Source organism: Coptis chinensis, chromosome 4, assembly GCF_015680905.1.
Source record: "Coptis chinensis isolate HL-2020 chromosome 4, ASM1568090v1, whole genome shotgun sequence".
In the NCBI taxonomy this organism is placed as follows: Eukaryota; Viridiplantae; Streptophyta; class Magnoliopsida; order Ranunculales; family Ranunculaceae; genus Coptis; species Coptis chinensis.
In genome coordinates, this window is record NC_141459.1 from 89789392 (window position 1) to 89811028 (window position 21637).

General features: G+C 37.7%; 3 protein-coding genes across 5 annotated transcripts; 2 read left to right on the forward strand and 1 right to left on the reverse strand.

The window, feature by feature from the left end:
* The first annotated feature begins 5338 nt into the window (after nt 1-5338).
* Nucleotides 5339-7834, forward strand: LOC147505531 (uncharacterized). Of its 2 annotated transcripts, none has more exons than XM_086604154.1 (3): nt 5339-5557; nt 6996-7321; nt 7410-7834. In XM_086604154.1, exons 2-3 carry the CDS (start codon nt 6998-7000, stop codon nt 7698-7700), a joined length of 615 nt encoding a protein of 204 aa, XP_086460280.1. In that variant the 5' UTR covers nt 5339-5557; nt 6996-6997; the 3' UTR covers nt 7701-7834. The 2 variants fall into 2 exon arrangements, with proteins under 2 accessions (XP_086460280.1, XP_086460281.1); XM_086604155.1 differs by having other exon boundaries at nt 5339-5522.
* A 7062-nt stretch (nt 7835-14896) lies between these two features.
* LOC147505532 (Tetratricopeptide repeat (TPR)-like superfamily protein) lies at nt 14897-19000 on the forward strand. Its single transcript, XM_086558027.1, has 6 exons — nt 14897-16237; nt 17004-17135; nt 17220-17401; nt 17519-17630; nt 18521-18655; nt 18736-19000. The coding sequence occupies exons 1-6, from the start codon at nt 15125-15127 to the stop codon at nt 18862-18864; spliced, it is 1803 nt and encodes a 600-aa protein (XP_086414153.1). The 5' UTR covers nt 14897-15124; the 3' UTR covers nt 18865-19000.
* Nucleotides 18728-21492, reverse strand: LOC147505533 (uncharacterized). Of its 2 annotated transcripts, none has more exons than XM_086558029.1 (2): nt 19859-21492; nt 18728-18865 (listed from the first exon to the last, which is right to left on the reverse strand). In XM_086558029.1, exons 1-2 carry the CDS (start codon nt 21293-21295, stop codon nt 18851-18853), a joined length of 1452 nt encoding a protein of 483 aa, XP_086414155.1. In that variant the 5' UTR covers nt 21296-21492; the 3' UTR covers nt 18728-18850. The 2 variants fall into 2 exon arrangements, with proteins under 2 accessions (XP_086414155.1, XP_086414154.1); XM_086558028.1 differs by lacking the exon at nt 18728-18865 and adding an exon at nt 19126-19334.
* Nucleotides 21493-21637: the final 145 nt, after the last annotated feature.

Genomic DNA, 21637 nt, shown 5'->3' on the forward strand with positions numbered 1-21637 from the left:
AAGGGGTATTTTCAGTTTGTGTGCTTGTTTCATATTGACCCCACCTTCCCAACTTGTTTGGGGTGGTTTGATTATGTCAAGTCGTATTTTTATAAAACCCTAGTGTTAGAATTTCTATCGAAAAGAAGGTGAAAATATGGTAGTTTAGGCCTATCTATGATTGAGAATCATTGTAGGATGAAATCTAGATTAAATAGGTACATTCACATAAAATCCAAATAAGAGATAATTGGTTTGAATTAGAATCCGTGAGATGAGTTGTTTCCGCTTCGAGTTTGGAAATTTTTGGATTTCCGGAAACTGCCGTAATTAAGTTTGGCAACTTTCCGATCCATTCTAGCAACTTTATACCTATATAAACTTGATACAATCTATCCTCACAACTCACACTACACCTAAACCCCATCACTCACCCTTCACACCCGCGATTCCCACGTTTTGTCTCCATTTTCACAAAACTGCAACTTCGGGCCAGCGCCAGCTAGTAGTTGGCCGGCGGCGCCACTTACACTCGAAAAAATTTGCTTTCGAGAGCGCCCAGCGCTTCGTCAAGCGACCAGCTAAGTTAATCTGGAATTCTAAAACAAAGAAGCGGCGCCAGCCGCTTATATTTGAGCCAGCGCTACCGACTTCTCGGACCAGAAAAATTCCAGTTTTTAAGCAGTGTGCCGGTCGTTTTGCGGCTATTCCGAACATAGTTTTGAGATGACATCTCCCATAATAATACCGAACTAACATGGTCTTTTCGAAGATTTGTTCCAAAACACTACTTATGGTGCTTGGTTTCATGAGGTGATCACATACGTTGGTCGGAACCTCTTATGGTAAGACCGGTGAACTTTATTCTCCAAAGACTTGCATCTTATTTTTATAATAACTGCATTTTCTTTGAGAGACCGGATGGAGAACAAGTGTTCTCCATCACCATTAACGATGAACCAATGGAAATTACGGTGTTCTTGCTAGCATTTGTTCTTGGACTTGCTATGCCCGAGATACAAGACCCATGGTGCTATTGGGTCGATAATATGCATGTCTATACTTATGAGTCTTTGCACGCAGGCTTATGGGGCGAGGCATTTTTCCATTATTGAGGACCAAGGGGACTATAACGTTGCCCTTGTAGCCCCGTCCATGAACATAGGAACTGCTATGTTTTGGATTATGCTAAACATTTTAGGGGAATGGCGTTTTCTTCCGCGTGAATGACGCCACTTGCAGCGTTTTTCCTTGCTTTAGCCAATGGACGGGTTCTATGACCTTCCCAGACTTTGATGTCTAGTTTAGCACGAGCCCATACCATGAGGCATAAGTACCTTCTTATGCCTCGTTCTAATTTCACGTATTATGCTATGTTTCTTTCCCCGCTTTTTTGTACACGTTTCACGGATTGGATTAAGGTAGACACGCGGTCGCGACCCACCAATAGTATTATTCGATCTTTCCGCAATGACTTGGCATGGGTGGCGGATACAACCTCACCAGTTTGCACCCTACACCCCATCGGACCAAGTGGCACTTAATAGGTTAGCAACCATAGATGATAAATGGCGTGAAGCCCGCAAATTATCATAGCATGGCAGGGGCCAGAAGGAACCTCACTTCTTTATAGAAGTAGAGGATGACGAAGATGACGAATAACAACGGAAGTGGAGGTAAGTTTTAGTTCTGTTAGTGTCTGCGCTTATGTCCCAAGCAATTTAATTATGTTAACCCCATAATGGGTAGAACTCTTATAGAGTTGTGTCGGTTTTATTTCCTATATTAGTATGCTTCTAACTTTGTTTTGCGGATGTCCCGAAATTCACGCGTTTCAATGGTATTTTTCCTACCCTCTTTATTTAAATGCTTTGAGGACAAACCATGCTTTTGTTTGGGGGGCATAGAAACACGGTAATTAAGACATCCGTTACGATATAGATAGACATAATATGCATTTGTTTTCTAGTTAAAATTTCAAAATATTTAAAATTATAAATAAATAAGTCATGCTATACACTTAGGAATATTGGTATTGTTTCTTTCTCCATGCTTTTAACAATCTAGAAGTCTCACATAGTTGCATCGAATAATTGTTAGAAACTTAGGTTAATAATGTAGGTAATAATCTTTGCATCTATCTATAAATATATTACATGAGTATCTATGATTGTTAGCAATAAGTTTCTCAAATCTAGGCTAGAGTACTTATTCTACAAATCCTGTGAGAATATAGCCTAAAGCCTTATATGAAAGCTAAACATTTGAGAAATGACACAAGGGAGAAGTAAAATCCGGATAGAGAAATCACACGTCCACTTGCTTGATCACTAAACCATATCCTAAGTGAGAATTTAGGCATTTTTGGATCGATATAGCCAGAAATTCAAACCTATGAATTATTTTCCGCTAGTCGCCACTCTGAGCCTTTCATTAGCCCTTCCATAAACCACAATTCCTTTACCCCATTACAAAAAAAAAAAACAAAACAAAAAAAAAAAAGAATAAATCAACCTACCCAATTTAGAATAAGTCCGAGAATAGAATGAGTGAAGAAAGAAGAAGAAAAACCCTGTAAACAAAAAAATTGTTAGTTGCTTCGTAAAATAAAGAAAAGAAGTTTCCATCCAAAGAAAAGAAAAATAGAAATAAAATAAAACTCCAAAAATAGAATAAAAGGAAGTCAAAAGCCAAAGAAAAGAAAAAAAAAAATGGCTAAGGATGGAAACAAAGTATAGAAGCAAAAGAAAAATAACAAGGTTTTCTAAGTTACATAATAATGAAGACTCTATTATCTCGGACTTGTCCTTTGAATATCCATTTCCTTCCTTCTTAAACCACCTCCTAATCCCCGTGAACACCTAATAAAGACCTCTAGCTCAATTAGGAATAGGTTAGTGTGATAGTAAGTGGGCGGATGTGTTTGATCGACCCCTGGCTTCCTTGTTGTCATTGAGATTGTAAGGTAAAGTGTACCCAATCGTATTAATCGGAGTAGCTAAACCCGAAAGTGGAAAAATCAGAGTGTTGTTTCTTGACTATTATTGTGAGAACCTACTTAAGGACGCTTATTCCGAAGTTCTCGAAAACAAACCCGCTAAACATTTGATAAGACTTACTCATTGTATATATGTTTATTGTAGATGATTGATTATTACGCATATATTAACTTAGGGGTTTTGACCGGTTATTCTTATGTAATTGCTAGAGAGATGTATAGATAGTTGAGCATGAATAAGGAAACAATAGTTTTATTTTCTTAGTCGTTGAAGTATAGATGAAGTTTGTGAGTACCTTCACTGAAAACTCTCACGAGGCTATAACTTCGTCCACTAGGGAATTCCTAGTGGTTTAAGGCCTTGTTGTATATGGTCAATGCAATCGCGACTCAAATAAACGAGATTAGGTAGAACTCCATTTTTGGTCACTTATTCTAATTTCTCATCTTTGCTTGAGGACAAGCAAAATGTTTGTTTGGGGTGGTTTGATAAGAGCCCAAACTGTAGTTTTAACCCCTTAATAATCATAATTGTTAGACCAATTATGTGAATAATAAGTAAGAGTTAATACCGATTAAGTATTTTTTATGCATTTCAGGGCTTCAAAGTCCATTATGTGCGTAAATGTGCCACTTCAAATGAGATAAAGGAGCAAAAGTCGCTAACTTCCAATGCCATATCTTTGGACTTAGACCTCGGATTGAGGCCTACCTTATGTCAAAACGACCGGCTCGGAAAGAGCTTTGCAATGGTCCAAGCCTTGACCCAATCAGAGGAGCAGAAGTGGACGAAAAGTCTGTGTAAGCCAACTGCAGCTGAAGAGGCCTTTTGATTTGAAAAGAATTGGGTTTTGGGCCCCGATTCTTGCGGCCCAAACCATGGCTCCAAGCCCATGCACGATTTTTGATCTGAATGTATAAAAACAAAAGCTTAATTCTTTGTTAATGGTAGATAAAATAGTAGAGAATTAGGGTAGATAGCTTAGAATAGAAAGTAGCCATTAAAATAGCTTCTAGATCTAGATTTAATTGTTTTATTTAATTAGTTTCAAATCCTTTATTAGATTAAACCCTTGGATCTTGTTCTTCAATTTGATTAAATCAATAAAGTAGTATTCTTTATCAATTTCGATTTTTGTTAATCCAATTCTAGATCTAATTTCAATTCATGTCCTTATTTCAATTTAGTCATTAAATTAGATTTCATTATTGTTAAATTAAGTAAATTTCAATGCTTTATATTATGTTTAGTTTTAATCTAAATAGAAATGATTGCGGAATGATTCAAGGCTAAACCTCCATTAGAGGGGTTGTGAAGCCTTGATGAAAGCTTGAGTCCCATTATCGTAGAGTCAGCCGTGATTTTTCTATTCCACTCTAGAAATGATTAGTTCACCATGAGAATGGGTTTAATTGTTCACATGCTAGTTATGATTGGTAGAAATGCCATGTATAATTAGGGATTAGGAATAACCAAATTGTTCTCACAAGGCAGCTTCATTCGATTACTTACGATTTCGTCGTTAGTGGATTAAGTTGAGTTAAGGTGGAATCAATCCCCTCTAACTCCTTATCATAGAATCAACGTAGCCTTCCCATAATTATTTAGATAACCGACTAGTTGCATCTTGTGGGTAGTTGCATCGTAGTATAATTCCCTTCAGAAAACTCTCATAGACTTAAAACCACTAGTTAGTTAGATTAGAAAACATCCATGCTAGAGCACTAGGAGTGGAACGAACTTATCTACTCCACTATATCTCATAGGATTGAGAGTAGAAATCTTTGATAAAACATAGACCCAAAAGTTTAAGTTTAGTTTTACTTGCGTTTAGAGTTCATCGCTTTATTTCGTAGGTAAGACTATTCATTTTATAGTTATCAGCAGGTTATCCATTCTACAAGTTGAATTAAAGGATGATACTTTGTAGATATGATATCCATGAATAACATGCCCACCATTTTTCGACTAATTCAAATATGTCTAATCTAATCAATGTTATTATGAAATTGAAAAATTTTGGACCGTTAGATAAATGACCAAAATTGAATATTAGTTTTCGCAAAGTTAAAAATATTTAAATATAATAAAATTTTATAGGCATACTATTTATTATGAGAAGATCATATCTATAAAATATGAAGTCTTAATTCAATTTGTAAGTCCATAAAGTGGCTCCAGAGTGATTGTATACATATAAGTTTTTCGATTTCCATCACTCTTTGTTTTTTGATTCTTTGTTTTCAAATGAATCCCAAAGGGCCTGCTTGATAAGTTTTCCGCATGCTGGGCAAATATGGAAGAGGGAAAACATTTTCCCATGATATAATTTGTTTAAGCCGGCAAATTACCAAGAAAATAACTATTTGCCGCTGCTTGTTTCGTCGAGAGCTAATGTTGGCAAATGTTATTTGCCAAGTTTGACGGTGCTTGATAACCCAAAAAAATTTGCCGGCAAATTCGGCAAATATTTTTAACCCTAGATCTATTAAAAAAAATGACTTCTCTCGCTCTCTCCTCTGTATTCTCTCTCTCTCAGTCAAGGTAGCTGCCTTCTTCCTCTTTTAATTCAAATCAAGGTTAGAAATTTACTCAAATTTTGCCATTTTTACTTCTCTTTCTGTCTTTTTATTTGGTTAATCAAGTAAAATACTTAATCAAATCTCCTAATGCCAATATAACACGATACATTATCACACAAACTCAACAGCACCACTATCAACGAATTTATATTGTTTTGTTTACATTGTTTTACATCAGAGATGTAGTTGCATGGAGTTCTGTTTGCATGGAGTTCTGCATGTTAAGTTCTGTTTGTTGATGTCCATCTACGGTTAACTAGATTCAAATAAAGAGAAGAATTAATTTGGACTATTTTTTTATAAGGAGCTCTCTTTTATTTCTTTTCTCGTTTGGAATACTACTTCTAACTCGAATCGTCACATACACAACGTACGGTTAGCTTTCTCTGTCTTTGCTTTTTGTTAAAGATTTATTTATATATTTATATTGGGGTGTTTTAAGTGGATGGCAATATGGCATGGATACTTGTTTGTCATATTCTTGTTAGGAGATTCTATTTCAATGATTTGTGTTAGTTGGAGAATTCAACTTGAATAGAATTAAAGTGAATGCATGTTAGTTTTTCCCAAGGTACATGGACACGATAGGTGTCCCCTGCCTCTCGACACGATACTGCATGGCAAAATATAAAAATTGAGGTATATTACATACAATTTGTGTGTGTGTGTGATGTGTCCGAATACGATAGACGTAGATAGGTATCCGACACGGATTATTCTCAAAGTATAGCGTGTCCATGTAATATTTGTTTTCTCCATAATGGATATGAGAAAATCAAGATAACATGAATTGTGTGTGTGTGCTCTTTTTAATAGTTTTGACATTTACTGTGCCCCACTTTTGTAGACATGATTTAATTAGAGAAAACCATCGGTAAATTCTAATATATGTTGCATGTTGGTAGTTTATAGACAATCGAAGGATACAGTTAACCATGGACTAGGTTTAGAAGCCTTTGAACCTTTTGGCCGTATGGTGGATGATGGTGTCAAATCTAAGAGCATCACCATTTTAAGCTTACTTTCTGCTTGTATTCATTCTGGCCTTGAGGGTTGTACAGTTTTTAGTTACACGGCCAGATTTGGTGTGAAACACAATTTAAATCACTATGTATTGGCATGGTAGATCTCTTTGGTCGATGTGGAGATCTCCGAGAAGCAAAGGAAATAATTTTGAAAATGGTAACTACGCCTGACAGTTGAATTTGGGGTTTCTAGGGTTCATTTTAATTGTAAGCCGATACCGTAGAACGTTTGCTAGAGTTGGAGCATGATAACACAGAGTACTATACTTTGTTGGAGTTGGATTCTTAAATTGTTATATACTTCAATTATTAGTACTTTGATAGTGCTTCTTTATATTATCAATTTATCGAGAGAATAACTGCCCGTCGCGAGAATCGCCGGATGTTTCCAACCCAGTTTCTTTTCATAGTTATGGCAGGTCTGCAACTCACCCGTTGGTCTCCGATGATGGATGACATCCTGATTCAAGTGTTGTTGGAGAAGTCTCTAAATGGGACTGGTAGAACGTCAAGGAATAGGTTTGACCTTGGGACCTTAAAAGAGGCGGCTAAGGTTTTGAATCAACGCTTTAACTTGTCAATTGAATCTGTACATGTATATCAGAGGATTAAAACTATAAAGAAGGATTACAACACTATCAAACAGCTTATCGACACTACTGAGTTTGGTTTTACATACAACCAACACACCAAGTTTATTGAGGCTGATCGTCAAACATGGGATGCGTATTTCAGGGTAAGTGATTTGTCTATCTTGTAACACATTATTAGTAGAAGTTATATAACCCTAGTGTGCTTATAAAAGAAATTGTTTATTATTATAGACACATCCCAAAGATAAGCACCTAAGAGAGAGGATGTTTCCTCATTTTGCCGAAGCTTGTGCAATATTTGGGAATGACTTTTCACATCATATTGTCAACGTTGATGCAAGGTTTGGGCTATTAAGCTTTGATGACACTTCACAAGCTGAGAGTGTTCAAGCAGATACACAAGTTGAGAGTGGTGAAAGATTTGGTGGACACGGTGAAAGCTCGGGTGTGGTTGATGATACGACCTCCTCCCCCCTTTTAGTGGAGTATTCATTCCCTTCAGTGGAGTATTCATGGCAGTAGACTTCATAGTTGTTGAACGCACTTGTTATTCTTGAATTTGGTATGTGTTTTAGATATTTTAGAATAAGATTCTCAAGAACAAGGGGGTCAACATTTTTCAATGTTGCATGTACATTATAGCATATCGGATCGCTATATTCGTGTCATGGGAACAGAGGGATTAAAATCAATGGATGTATAATATTATTATTAATGGTACCTGAATTTTCGATATATATTGTTGATTTAGAAGCCACAGGGACATATACGGCCATCATCCATGGTTAAGTTCAGATACAAGTTTTCCGCCTTGCACGCAGACCGAGCAGTCGGGCACCCCCGATTGGTCGAGGGCATCTAGTGCCAATTTAGTCGGGGTGGCTTAATTCTACTTCAGGGGTCTTGGGGCTCTTGGCTAGTCTATCGATAATGGGTACTCTAGGAGTTAGACTAAATTTCCAGTTTAAGTAGTAATTTAGAGTTATAAGTTAGTAAAATATATTACCTTGCAATACTCTTCCCATGCCACATGATCAACATCAATACATTTGGTTTGTAGGTTGTACGAAAAACCAAAACCACTAGCCTCGGCTGCCCTTGGCAAAGAAGGTAATCTTTCTTCATTGTTTTCAGCCTAGAACGTGACGTTGTCATTCCCGATTGACATATTCAATCGTTGATTCACAGCCTCAAAGAACCTCTTTTAAGGTCTCGGCTTCCACCCATTGTCCGACTTCCTACCTAAACCATTTAAAGTCTTTTTCTAACAAGACCTCGATTAAGATCTCATCCATTGAGGGGTACCAACGAATTTGTTTCGCACGGGAAATGTGGGTTTGGTCACCTCACCCTCACTAACCACACCCTTACCCTTGGATGAGTTGCCCGCCCGCCTAGCCATAACTATTAGAAGTATCATTAAAATACAAACAAAGAAATAAAAAAACAATATCAAATTCATTAATAACTAACAACCTCTAATAAGTATTCATTAAACAAATTCATAGATAACAATATCCATTAAAAACCATAATTAATACAAGCACCAATTCACTAATAAAAATTCACATTAAAAAGACAACGTGATCTATTATAAAAGATAATTAAAACACCATCACATATTTAATGTGGTCCCATGGTATCTTGCCACATCATTAAAGCCAAAGCATCTCTCCAATTTGTCCAACCGTGGGCAGGTACCATATCAATTGGTATTTGTTGGTCTTCATTATCATTAGTGTCATCTTCATTAATGCCCGCATCCCCATTTTCCTCATTCGAGCTCGATTCTTCATCGGTTAACATACTGTCTGGGTTTTCCTCCCTCAAGAAATTATGGATAGCACAACATGCAAGGATTACTTTTGTATGTACACTCGTATCATAATGAGGAGCATGCCTAAGACATGCAAAACGTTTCTTCAACAACCCGATTGTTCTCTCAACAACCATACGCAATGACGAATGCCTAAAATTATACAACTCTTTGTAATCTTGAGCATCCTCTGTACCTATGTCACGGAGATGATATCTCGTGCCACGAAAGGGTGTGAGGAATCCCGGGACTAATGCAAAACCAGCATCCGCAAGATAGTACTTTGATCCTGGGACGGTGTCATGTTAAGTTTAGTATATGACATTTTTATGTGCTAAGATATATTACAATTATAAACCTTGACATACCAAAGGGTAGAGTAAGTTTGTGCCTGTATAGATACGACACTCCTCAAGACTCGACCATCATGGGCGTAACCCTCCCATCCAAGAAGTACATAAGTAAACTTCATGTCAAATGTACAGGCAACCAACACATTTTGGCTGACACCCTTTCTATTACGATATCTACCCTGGTCTTCCACATCTACTTTGGTAGCAATGTGAGTACCATCAATAGCACCCACAGTGTCCTAAAACCAAAAATGGTTGTTAACGACAATTTTATAAGTCAAAAGTTTAATAGAATGGACATCAACATGCTTCTATATCTCTCTAACCTGAAAATACTGATGCCATTCTTTTGTTTCCGAACACTGCTTAGGAGAGTTTGCAGCGGTAGCATTATTGACCACTTCTCTATATAACCTCAAAACCACTTGCAATACCACATGGAAATAACGATGGACTGTTTCACATGAGCGGAAGAATTGCAACTCAATATTTCGTTGTCGCATGTCATGCCCAATTGTGTACAAGAAATACGCGACTTGCTCCTCGACTGACAGATACCGGCTGTCATTAAGACCAAGTCCACGCAAACGGAGGCGAAGTTTACAAAACATTTCTCTATTCATCCTCAACATGTTATGACAATAGCGGTCACCGGCCCATATAAAACCTCCTTAACACAACACTCCGTTGCATCCATATTCCTACGCTGAGCCCTAGGTATGGGTGCCCTCAGATAGCTCTAACAACCCTAATTTTAGTCATATATATCCTATACCACCAATCGTAGTATGCCATCACAGCTTGAGCAATAACAACAACCACCAAAGTCGCTGACGCCTTTATGCTCACGTGTAGTTCTCCTCATTCTACAAAAATTTATAAAGTGTAATAATAAGTAACAACTAAAATATCCACAAAGTCGAGATACAAATACATATATACCAAATGACTAGCAACAAGCCGCATGCATAGGCAGCAGCTAGCAGAGCACACACCACCGACACACACACACACACAAACTATCCTACAGGGAGCATTCAAAGAGTCCCATTGTACACATGAAGAGCAAGACAATGCGGTCTAAGTGCAAGTGTCGATGAAGGGCCAATATCTGAAAAATAAGTTTTTCATGTAAATAGCTATGGTAAGGCCGGGCTCCAAAATCAAAACCTATGGACATGGACCTATAGTAAGGCCAAGCTCCAAAATCAAATAGCTAACATCGGTTTGATCAACTAAACACAACACAATCTTAACAAGTATTTACACTAACTTCACGATTCCTATCCAACTCCACCCCCACACCCTTCATCGGACCCCATTCTTCCATCAATTTCCCTCAACGTACTTTTGAATCTCATCCCACATACTTCCACATACTAACCTAGAAGCAAAAGAGCGAGGCAACACACACACACACACCTAACTCTACCACCAACAAAGATCCACAACACCAAGAATAACCAAAGCCAGCAGCAGCCACCACCAACTCCACCAAGATCCACAAAGAAGCAGTAGGGAGCAAGAGCCCATCACCAACTCCACCAAAGATCAGCCACCACCACCAACTCCACTAGCAAGCAACAAGAAGCGGCTGACCACCCAAACAGACCACTCCACATTTCACACCACCCGACCATTTGACTCTTCACCACTCCTCCACTCCTCCACACTTCACACCACCCCGCACTAGACCACCACACACACACTACACCGCGACCGCACACATACTACACTACACTACACGCACCTCCACCCACACACATACTACACTACACTACACACTACACGGACTGCACTAGACCACCACCACAAAGATCCTTGCATTAATGCCCGAAGCAATGCCGGAAAAATATTAACAAGACTCGCCACATCCGCCTCAACCCCACACCCCCTCGACCATCCCACCAAACATATTCAACGCTTCTACCCACCTCCCCACTCCTCACAAAAACACCCACAATAGAGTTCCACGACACGACATCACTAATCCCTCTTTGAGACACATCATCAAACACTTTTACTGCCTCATCAAGCTCGCCACACCGAGCATACATGGCCACGAAAGCATTACAAACAAACACATTCGACTCATACCCACTTCTACAAACAACACTATGGACCAAAACCCCACGCCAGACACACTAAATCTCCCCGCAAGCTTTAAGTACAAACGGGTAAGTAAATCCATCAGGTTTCCAGTTTAAACTAAGCTTTAAACAATATAAATTAAACGCGTTACCCTGATACCCATTACTTACATCAGCTTTGGTTCCACCAATAAACCACATTTGAAGAAGGCGGAATGGTTTTTAGTAAGTCTACAGAATATGTATATGCATGAAAGTTTACGTAAGTTTTAATTATTTGGATTACTATATTTTATGTTAAATAATATTGTTTTAATAGAAGTTGTTGGTGTAAGTCTCTTACGTCGAAAAGAGACTTGCATTGTATTTTGAACACTGACGTATTTTGTTTTTCTAGACACTAAAACACCAAGGCATGTTTCCCAACACATTTTCAAAGTCAGCTGATCAGTCTTCTGTCAAGTAAGTTAGTCACTCGGAATTGGAAACGTCTTCATTTAATCATTAATAAGTGTCGCTAAATCTATCAGTCATTAATATGTGTCTCAGTTTTTTTTTTTTTGTGTGATTCTAGATTTCGAGGTCACAAAAAGGCAATTGTACCATTCTCTTCAGTCACCTCTTTCCAAGTCCAACCCATTTCTATAACACACTCAACTACAAACCTATAAAGACAATCTCAATGAACAGATATTAAGCAAACGAAACATTATTGATCAAAACAAGATGTTAAAATTTAACAACTATCTTAGAACAAGACAAATCTTCATTAAAGAATGAAAGGGGGAGTGTTTCATTTTTCTCAAAAAGTGCATGCATCATAAATTACAGTTCATATTTATGTCACATTATAAAATAATTTTTTCAAAAAGTGTAACTACGGACCAAGAAAATCAAAGCTTTATCTAAACAAGAACAACATTGACAGTAAATGCAAGAACATAGAACAAACAACAGACAGTTTAAGCATTGATATCATATAGCAACAAAATACATACACTATTTCAACATCTAAAAAAGACAATGTGACGGATAATGATAATATAGAAACTTACAGATTAGAGGGAAGTGACTCAAGTGAGTGAAGCTCAAGGAAAAGAGGAAGTAGCTCAAATAGACGATTGAGTTGTTTGCTTGTTTTGATTCTTAAAATAAAAAGAAGAAAAGTATTAAAATTTGCAACCTCTAGTTTGTTAATTGAATTGAACAAAAATTATTATTAGGTTGTTGTGGAGAGAGAGAGAGAGAGCTCATACTTGGCGGTCTTTGGAGAGAGTGACCCACACTTTGCGGTGTTGAAGAAGAAGAGGGAAAGAGAATAGAGTAGCGATATGATCGATTTGCCAGACTAGGGTTGGAGTGGGAAAATTCCGCTTGATTTTCCTCTGGCAAATTTTATCCATCTCCAACTTGGATATATTTTTCCCGTGTGAAGCGGGAAAACTCAGTCACGTGATGTATTTGCCGGCAAATGAGAAAAGAGTTTGCCGAGTCCTAAAATGCTATCAAGCAGCGGCAAATGGGCTCTTAAGTGGGAAAATGTTGATTTGCCAGCGGAAAAATGTATTATCAAGCACGCCCAAAGTGTTTCTAAAAAGGAAGACCAACAGTGGAATTGTGGAAACAAAGTACGCTAATCGGAGTGAAAAGCCAAAAAAGGTCCAAGTTTTAAAATAGAGAGTAAAGAAAGAAAAAACAATTGAAAACGGAAGTTAACACGTGGTTGATTTATTTTACACTATTTACTGGGTTTCATCTAGGGGTGGGCAATGGGCCAGGTCGGGCTAGCCCGGCCCTAAACATTTAAAGCCCTTCAGATATTAGAATTCGGTCGGCTAAAACCCTAAAAATCAAAAATATTGGTCTGGCTCCGCCGGTCACAAGTCTAAATCTCAAGCCGACCACGACCCTAGCCCCTTTTTAAAGGGGCTTTAGGGTCGGGGCTTTAGGGATTTGGGTAGGGCCTATATATATATATATATATATATATATATATATATATATATATATATATATATATATATATATATATTGTTTTTTTTACTACATCATTTAAAACTCATTTATATTACAAAAATGTACAATAATCTACAAACTCAAAGTCCAACCAATCTAGTAATAATCCCCATAAGTCCAAAATTTAAAAATGCACATCCACAATCTAATGAATCAAGTACATCGAGAGTTCGAACTTGTTCTTCCTTGTACTCAAACCTCACTAAAATTATATTTAACATTGAAATACATAGACAAATAATTATATTATCATTTTAAAGGAAGAAGTAATAGATATAAAGAAGAAACATAATAGTTTTGGTTAAAGGGTCATGGAAGTTGTTAAACTATTTGTAATATCATAAATTATTTCTATAATAGATTCAAACAAATATAATATTACCTTTCTTCTAATTTAAAAGTGATTCAAGCTTTGTATATGGAAATGAAAATATTGGCTTTTGAACAAGTGATGGAGAAAGGTTTGAGATTATAAATGTCATTTTTCCGACAAATGGTGTTTTTGTTTCATGTTACAAATGTCCGCCTCCGTAGATTTTGCTTTAATGGTGTGGAAGGAAACCTTTAGTTTTAGACTTGGCTTTGTGAATAAAAACATAATTTATAAGAAATAAGTGAGAAAAGAAATTGAGAATAATAAGTTATGGACTTTGACTTGATGATCAAAGGAATAAAGTCTTATTTTTATTAAAGGAAGATCGTTGTTCTTCATGGTCGCTAAGTTGAAAGTTTTTTTATATAAAACAAGTTATTGGAAAGTACCCTCGGGTATAAGTGATAAATTACAAAGCGACAATGTTATTTTAATTGAAAATATTTAACAAAAGTTTTGACAATTATAGTATGTGTATTTATAGTAAAAGTATGAAATAGGCCTGTTAGGGTTTGGTTAGGGCTTGGTTAGGGTAACATGTTTTTGAATCTTAGCTTAGCCACTGCCTCAAAGCATTAGGGCTGGGTTTCATCTTTTTAGTTGTGAAGAACTTTATAGGGCTTAGGAACTCAAAGGGCCGGTTAGGTTCGTTAGGGCCAAATTCCCACCCCTAGTTTCATCCCAGTCCCCGGAACTCAAAGTCTCAAACTTAAGAAATTTAGTTGATCAAACATAAATTATTAGGTGATATATGTTAATGTTTGTCATAAAATAGAACGAGTTCAAATATCACTAACCGGGAAAACTTTATCTAAAAGCAAAATGGAGGAGAAAAATGTTATCTAATTTTAGCAAGAGTCTACCGTAAACGTTTAAACACGATTTTACAGTGCACGTTTTCTATTTACACAATTTACATCTAAAGTTACTATTTCCCACACCACTAACTTTCCACCCAAGTTTAACCCTCCTCCCCATCTCCCAATCCTTCATCCTCCTCGATATTCCCAAACTCAAATCTCTCTCGACAAAGAAATTAAATTAGAAAGTTGGAAACAACACTTTCACTTGTCTTTCTCTTGCTTGTCTCAAAAAGAGATCCAAGAAACAAAAAAAAAAAAAAAAAAAAAGACCGTTCCTCGTTAGTTGTGCCTTCTGTTCTCGTCTCTTTCTCTCTCTGAGTAAATTTTGTCAAACAGTTTCACTCACTTCACTGATTCACTCACACTCACAAGCTTCACCTCAAACCCACCAATGTCTTCAATCCAAGATTAAAGCAAGCAAACCACCAAGCTTTAATGGTGACAAAGTTGAAATCAACAATGGGATTACAGAAAACGAGCTCATCATCACCCAAAACACCCAAACCAGAAACACCCAAACACCACAACCACCCATCATCACCAGCCTCTAATACTAGTACCAAGTCTTCATCACAGAAAACAGTGTTCTCTCGTTCTTTCGGTGTTTATTTCCCACGTTCATCAGCTCAAGTTCAACCACGTCCACCAGATGTTTCCGACCTACTTCGTCTAGTAGAAGAATTACGTGAAAAGGAGTCAAGACTAAAAACTGAGATTCTAGAGTTGAAACTGGTAAAAGAATCTGCTGCTATTGTTCCCTATTTAGAAAATGAGATTACTTTAAAAGATGCAGAGATAGAAGTTTCTAAAAAGAGGATTGAGAGTTTAGAAACTGAGAATGAAGAGTTGAAGAGGCAACTTGAAGAAGAAAGGAAAGAGAATGAGAAGAAAGTGAAAGAGATGGAAGAAGAGATAGACAAGTTGAAGAAAATTGATGAGTGTTGTTCTTCTTCACAGAGGTTCCAAGGACTAGTGGATTTGTCATCTAAGTCCAGTTTGTTGAAAAACTTGAAAAAATCTTTGAAATCAAACGACATTATTGTTGGGTCTAGTAATACAAACAATCATGAGGTTATGAAGAATAGTGAAGTAGCAGTAGTAGATCTAGTAAAGAAAGAAGAAACTGATACACCAATACATTCACGTACAAATTCATCAGAAGAAATTTGTGTGAAAACTAAAGTAGCTAGGGTCCCAAAACCCCCTCCGAAGCCATCGTCGTCTCCCTCGACATCGCCTTCTTCATTGTCTTCGGGGTCGTTTCCGATTCCACCACCACCTCCATTGTTGAAAATGCCACCACCACCACCTATGGTGGCGAAAGTAGCTCCCCGACCACCACCGCCGCCGCCAATGCCGGTGAAAGGGGGGAGGGTTGGGGCGGCTGAGAAAGTGAAGAGAGTGCCGGAGGTAGTGGAATTTTATCACTCGTTAATGAGGAGAGATACAAGGCGAGATTCCGGTGTTGGAATTTCGGAAGTTTCGTCAGCAGCTAATACTCGCGATATGATTGGGGAAATTGAGAACCGGTCTAGTCATCTTCTTGCTGTAAGTTTTTTTTGTTCGTCATTTCCAATTTGTCAGTTCTGGTAAATTTACGTAATTGCCATTGTTTATTATTATAGTTTTGTTTAATGACTACTAATCTGAAGTGGAATTTAAGCTTTGATTTTTGAATTGATTTTGAGTTGATTTGAGCTTTTTGTAGTACGAGCCTGACTGAACTGGTTTTCAGTCTTTCAAGATTTTCTGATTCACTGGTTGGATAAAAGATCTTTGAATGACAACAATACCCTTAGTTATTCTTTAAATTTCTAACTTTTTGTTTATGATCATTATTGCTCATAATATTCAAGTTTGACTCTAAGTTTTGGTTGATGAAATCAATTAAGCAATCCCATGTGGTGTTGCTAATTAGAGTAGGTGCCACTCCGGCATGGGGCTAAAATGCTGGTTGGAGACATTGTTGTTCTAAGACAACATATTTCATAATCAAGAAAGGGGATTGTGTTTTAACTTTTAAGACACTCTCGTTGCCCGAAGGCAGATAGTGGCTAGTTAAACTTGCATTGTTTGCTTAAGAACAGTTAATTCCATGAGAGATATTTTTCTTTGGATTTTGGTTGTCCCTTTGGCATTTTGTAATTTAATGAGTTCATGGCTCAAGGAGGTCAACTGTTATACAGTAAACATAAAATCTAGTGGTCCCACACTCTACAAATTGAGGAGTAAAGGATATAGAAGTCAATTTAAAGTATACATGGATTATTGTTGGAATCATAATGCAGACGCTAATCTTTCCTTACCATTGCAGATTAAAACGGATGTTGAAACACAAAGAGAGTTCATTGAGTTTTTAATTAAAGAAGTTCAAAATGCTACATTCACCAACATTGAAGATGTGGTAGCATTTGTCAAGTGGCTGGATGATGAGCTCTCTTATTTGGTTAGTTTTTCTATAAAAAATCAACTGAACCCCATTTAAATTACTGAAATGCAGACATTTAAAAAAATATTATGTTGATTTCAGGTGGATGAGAGGGCAGTGTTGAAACATTTTGATTGGCCAGAACAGAAGGCAGATGCATTGAGAGAGGCTGCTTTTGGTTACTGTGATTTGAAGAAACTTGAATCTGAAACTGTATCATTTAGTGATGATTTGAGACAACATTGTGGTCCAGCACTAAAGAAAATGCAAGGCCTACTAGAAAAGTAAGTAATCTTGGTCCGAAGTTCCGAACCCCAGATGCTAATAATTTTAATGTGTTTATCAAAGAAAATCGGTTATAAATGTGTGCAAATGGGGCTAATACTCATTAATTGAAACAGATTGGAGCACGGTGCGTATAATTTATCAAGAATGAGAGAGTCTGCGACGAAAAAATACAAAAGTTTCAATATTCCCACAAATTGGATGCTTGATAATGGATTTGTTACCCAGGTGAGAGACAACCCCCCGCCTCCCAATCTTCTTTATTTCCTTGTTTGATTCCTTTCGAGTTAGTGTATTTGGTTTATATTGCATCGCTCTTTGTATAGAATGGCAGACATGAAACATTGCTTGATTAATTAATATCAAAATAACTTGCACCATAAACCTATTATACAAATGTACATAGAAAGAATAGTCCCTTGGGAAGAAACAAGATCTGATAGGCAAATTTTTAGGGAGACTTAATCTGATTTCTTCTATGCACGTGGTCACGCTTGTATGAGTTATTGTGAGGAAAAAAGGTTCTTGAATATTTCATTGACTTGTTTGGATCTACATGGAGTATTCGAGGATTTGAATATTGGACAGAGAATCATATTCTTTTAGGAGATGACCGTTGGTACTTAGTCTGTGTATTAAATAGTGGGTGTCAGTGCATCTTTGCATAAAGCACATAAAACACCATATTTAATATGCCTTTTGGTCCTACTCACCTCGTTCTACTAGTTTGAAGGTTGACATCAGGTGACCGTTGGTACTAATCTATTATTTTATCAAAGGCTCAGGAAATGATTTGGAACACCAGAGAATCAGACCATACACAGTTCCTTTTAACAATGCTGTTATATATTACAGCCTTTACACGATTCTGAAAAAACATTTCCCTTTTATTTCATGATTTAAAAAATAAAGCCTGTATTGTTTTTTAAATCTTAAGCCTTCTAAAAGAAAATATGATATCCGGGAATTGATTTATTTAGTTGTTTTTGTCTGTTTTCCTTGTTATTTTCTTTAGGTCCATTTATCTAAACCATATTGCTCTTGCCACCCACTGCGACTAACTTCAGTTACAGATTCAATACACTTGGCTAACTCAGATTTGTTTCAAATCTGTGCAGATCAAGGTGGCCTCTGTAAAGTTGGCTATGAAATACATGAAAAGAGTTTCTGCTGAGTTGGAATCTGTAGGTGGTGGCTCTGAACAAGAAGAATTGATACTTCAAGGAGTGCGGTTTGCCTTCAGAGTACATCAGGTACAATTATTTTATCTCTAAACTTATTCAAGATTTCATTACTTAAGAATTATATCAACTGATTTCTTTCCTATTACCAGTTTGCAGGAGGTTTTGATGCTGAAACAATGAGGGCATTTGAGGAACTGAGAAACAAAGCAAGATCGTGCCATATACAGTGCCAGAACCAGCAGCAACAAAAGCTATTTTGCAGGTCTACAACTTGCTAACCTGCATCAAAGCCCAGCTTCAGAGTTGCTACCAGTTTTGCTTGTAAAGATATTATGAAAACATCTTGTACTATCATTATCATGTTTATGAAATGCAATGTATGTTGCTATTTAAATACAAATTCTTATTCATTTACATAATGTCTCACTACAAACTGCACTCTACATTCTAATACGTAGTAATATATCCATTAACGAAAGCAATACTACAAAACCTAGATATCAGTAATTCAATTACTCTTTTCGATCTGGCTCCTTCGCAATTACCATTTCTTTGGCAGACTGAGCAATTTCAGCCAAAGTTTCACCCACAGCCCCTACTAAGCTGCCACCTCCCTGTCCACCTTGCCAATTTGTTTCTGTTCCATGCTTCTTGGTAGTTTCAGTTGGCAAAATTTTTGCTCCTACCAAACTGCCTTCTTATCACCTGGCCCCTTCATATTTTCAGTTTGTTTGCTCTCAAAGCCTCCCTGTGTGAAAATGCAAGGATAACATGAACAGGTACATCTCCCTATCAGTAGGTCTTGCAAGTTTATTGTTGCATTTCAATTTAGGTCATTTATTCTAACTAGCTTAGTTTTTTTTTCTTTCTAAAGAAGTATTGTTCTTGGTGTTGTTTGCGAATAAAGAAAACAATAATAGAGACAAAGACAAAAGAAAGATTTCGCCCCTTCCAATGGTTAACAACAGTTTGACTTTGCACTGATTAGTTAGCCACTATGCACTACCCACTAAGCCCAAGCCCAAGTCCGACCAGGCTCCGGTGTGGGCGTGTGGCTTTGGTGAGTCCTCCTTCCTAACACAAAAACATTTATACCCTAAAGACACACCCTTATTGTAGAGGAATTCCTCTTATACCTCACTTGGACTATCCACAATACACTAAAGTGGAGAGAACACACTTAGTTAATCTTCTCCACTTTCCACACACACAATAGTATTTCGAAATAGTCGTAGAGATTCCAACACTTGGCACTAGAAAATGAATTATTACCTTATCTTTAGATGATTCTTTCACTTCCTGTTTGAAGTTTTCTTTGTGTTCCTGCGCTTCGTGTTCCTTTCTGATGGCGGTGTCCTCTGCTGCCTGTGCCTTCTCACCTGTTAACTCCACCGCTTTTCGCCCAACACCTGCTGTGGCTTCCGTTGCCTCAACTGCTTTCTGCAATGTGTAATGTGCAGCACGCAGACCTGTCTCTACAGCAATATCCTTGCCTTCAGCTGCTTTGTTGACAGCATACCCGGCAGCATTCTTGCCAACTTCCACAGTAGTCCCTGCTGCTCTCTTTCCAACTTCAATGGTAGTGTCCTTTGCTTGAACTACCTTCTCCTCAGCACAATAAACCGCACCCTTACCTACACCAATAGTAGTGTCATTTGCTGCAGTTGCTTTCTCTCCAGCGTAACTAGCCACCTTTTTGCCAACATTTAATGCAGTGTCTTTGGCCTCTGTGGTTTTCTCACCAATGTAATGTACCGCAGTCTCACCCGTACTCACAGCAACATCTTTTGCCTCTAGCGCCTTTTTGGCAGCATACTCCTTGGCCTGCTCAGCTGTGTGCGTTGTGTAATCGATCACAGTTTTTCCAACAGTTTCTTTGACAGCACCGGCCTTCTCCGATGGCTTTTCAGTAGCTTGTTGTGCTGTTTCTTTTGCAGTGTCTTTGACAGAACCGGCCTTCTCAGATGCCTTTTCAGCAGCTTGTTGAGCTGTATCTTCGACAACATTAACCTTCTCAGAAGCCTTCTCCTTAGCTTGTTGAGCTGTTTCATAGGCAGTGCCTTTGACAGTACTCACCTTCTCGGACGCATTCTCCTTAGATTGTTGAGCTGTAGTTTCACTGGCTGCGTCTTTGGCAGCAGTAGCCTTTTCCGACGCCTTCTCCTTAGCTTGTTCAGCTATTTCACCGGCCGTGTCTTTGGCAGCACTAGACTTCTCCGACACCTTCTCAGCAGCTTGTTGAGCTGTTTCTCGAGCAGTATCTCTGGAAGCACCTCCCTTCTCTGAACCCTTCTCGGTTCTATCATGATCTTCACCTTTTGCACCACCTTGTCCTTGATCTTCAGGTTGGTTTACATTTTTAGGACTAGACAAAGCTGCTTCCTTCTTTTTCGCGTACCGCTCCTTTGCTTTCCTAATTGCCTCCATGGAATTCTGCTGTGCTTGTGCTCTATACTTGCCAATCTCCTCAATAGAGTGACCTTGTTTGCCCTCTTGTTCTCCTTTGGTGCTCTCTTTCTCACCTTGAGTGTCTTCTTTCTTGCCTTGATCATCTCCTTTATCTCCAATTGCCTTGTCTGAGTTTTTCACTTGCTCTGCTAATTCTTCAAATTGGTGAGTCAGTTTCGCAACTTTTGGTTCCTCAGACTCGGTTTCTTTGTTTTCTTTATCTCTAATTGAATCCTTCTTGTTACCTTGATCAGAAGCCATTGCTAATGAGTATGCTGAAAATAGACGATATATGGTTTGAAATGGCACTAGATGTCTAGATTGGTTTCAGAATTGAAAATTAAAGACAAGTGTATGAACTAAGTCAGAGATAGATATGAAAGTGCAAGAGATCAAATTGTTGTTATAAAGACAACAAATGCCGAGATGTTGGTTTTAAGCTGTTTTTGGGATGTTTGAACATCTGTTCATACATAAGCTACGTGTTTGTAAATAGAAATGTGAAAGCTGACTCAGCTGCTTCTTTGTTGTTTGACTGTAGTTCAACTCAATCTTTGAACGGGCGAACTAATGATTCATACTGGCAGAAGATGATACAGCATA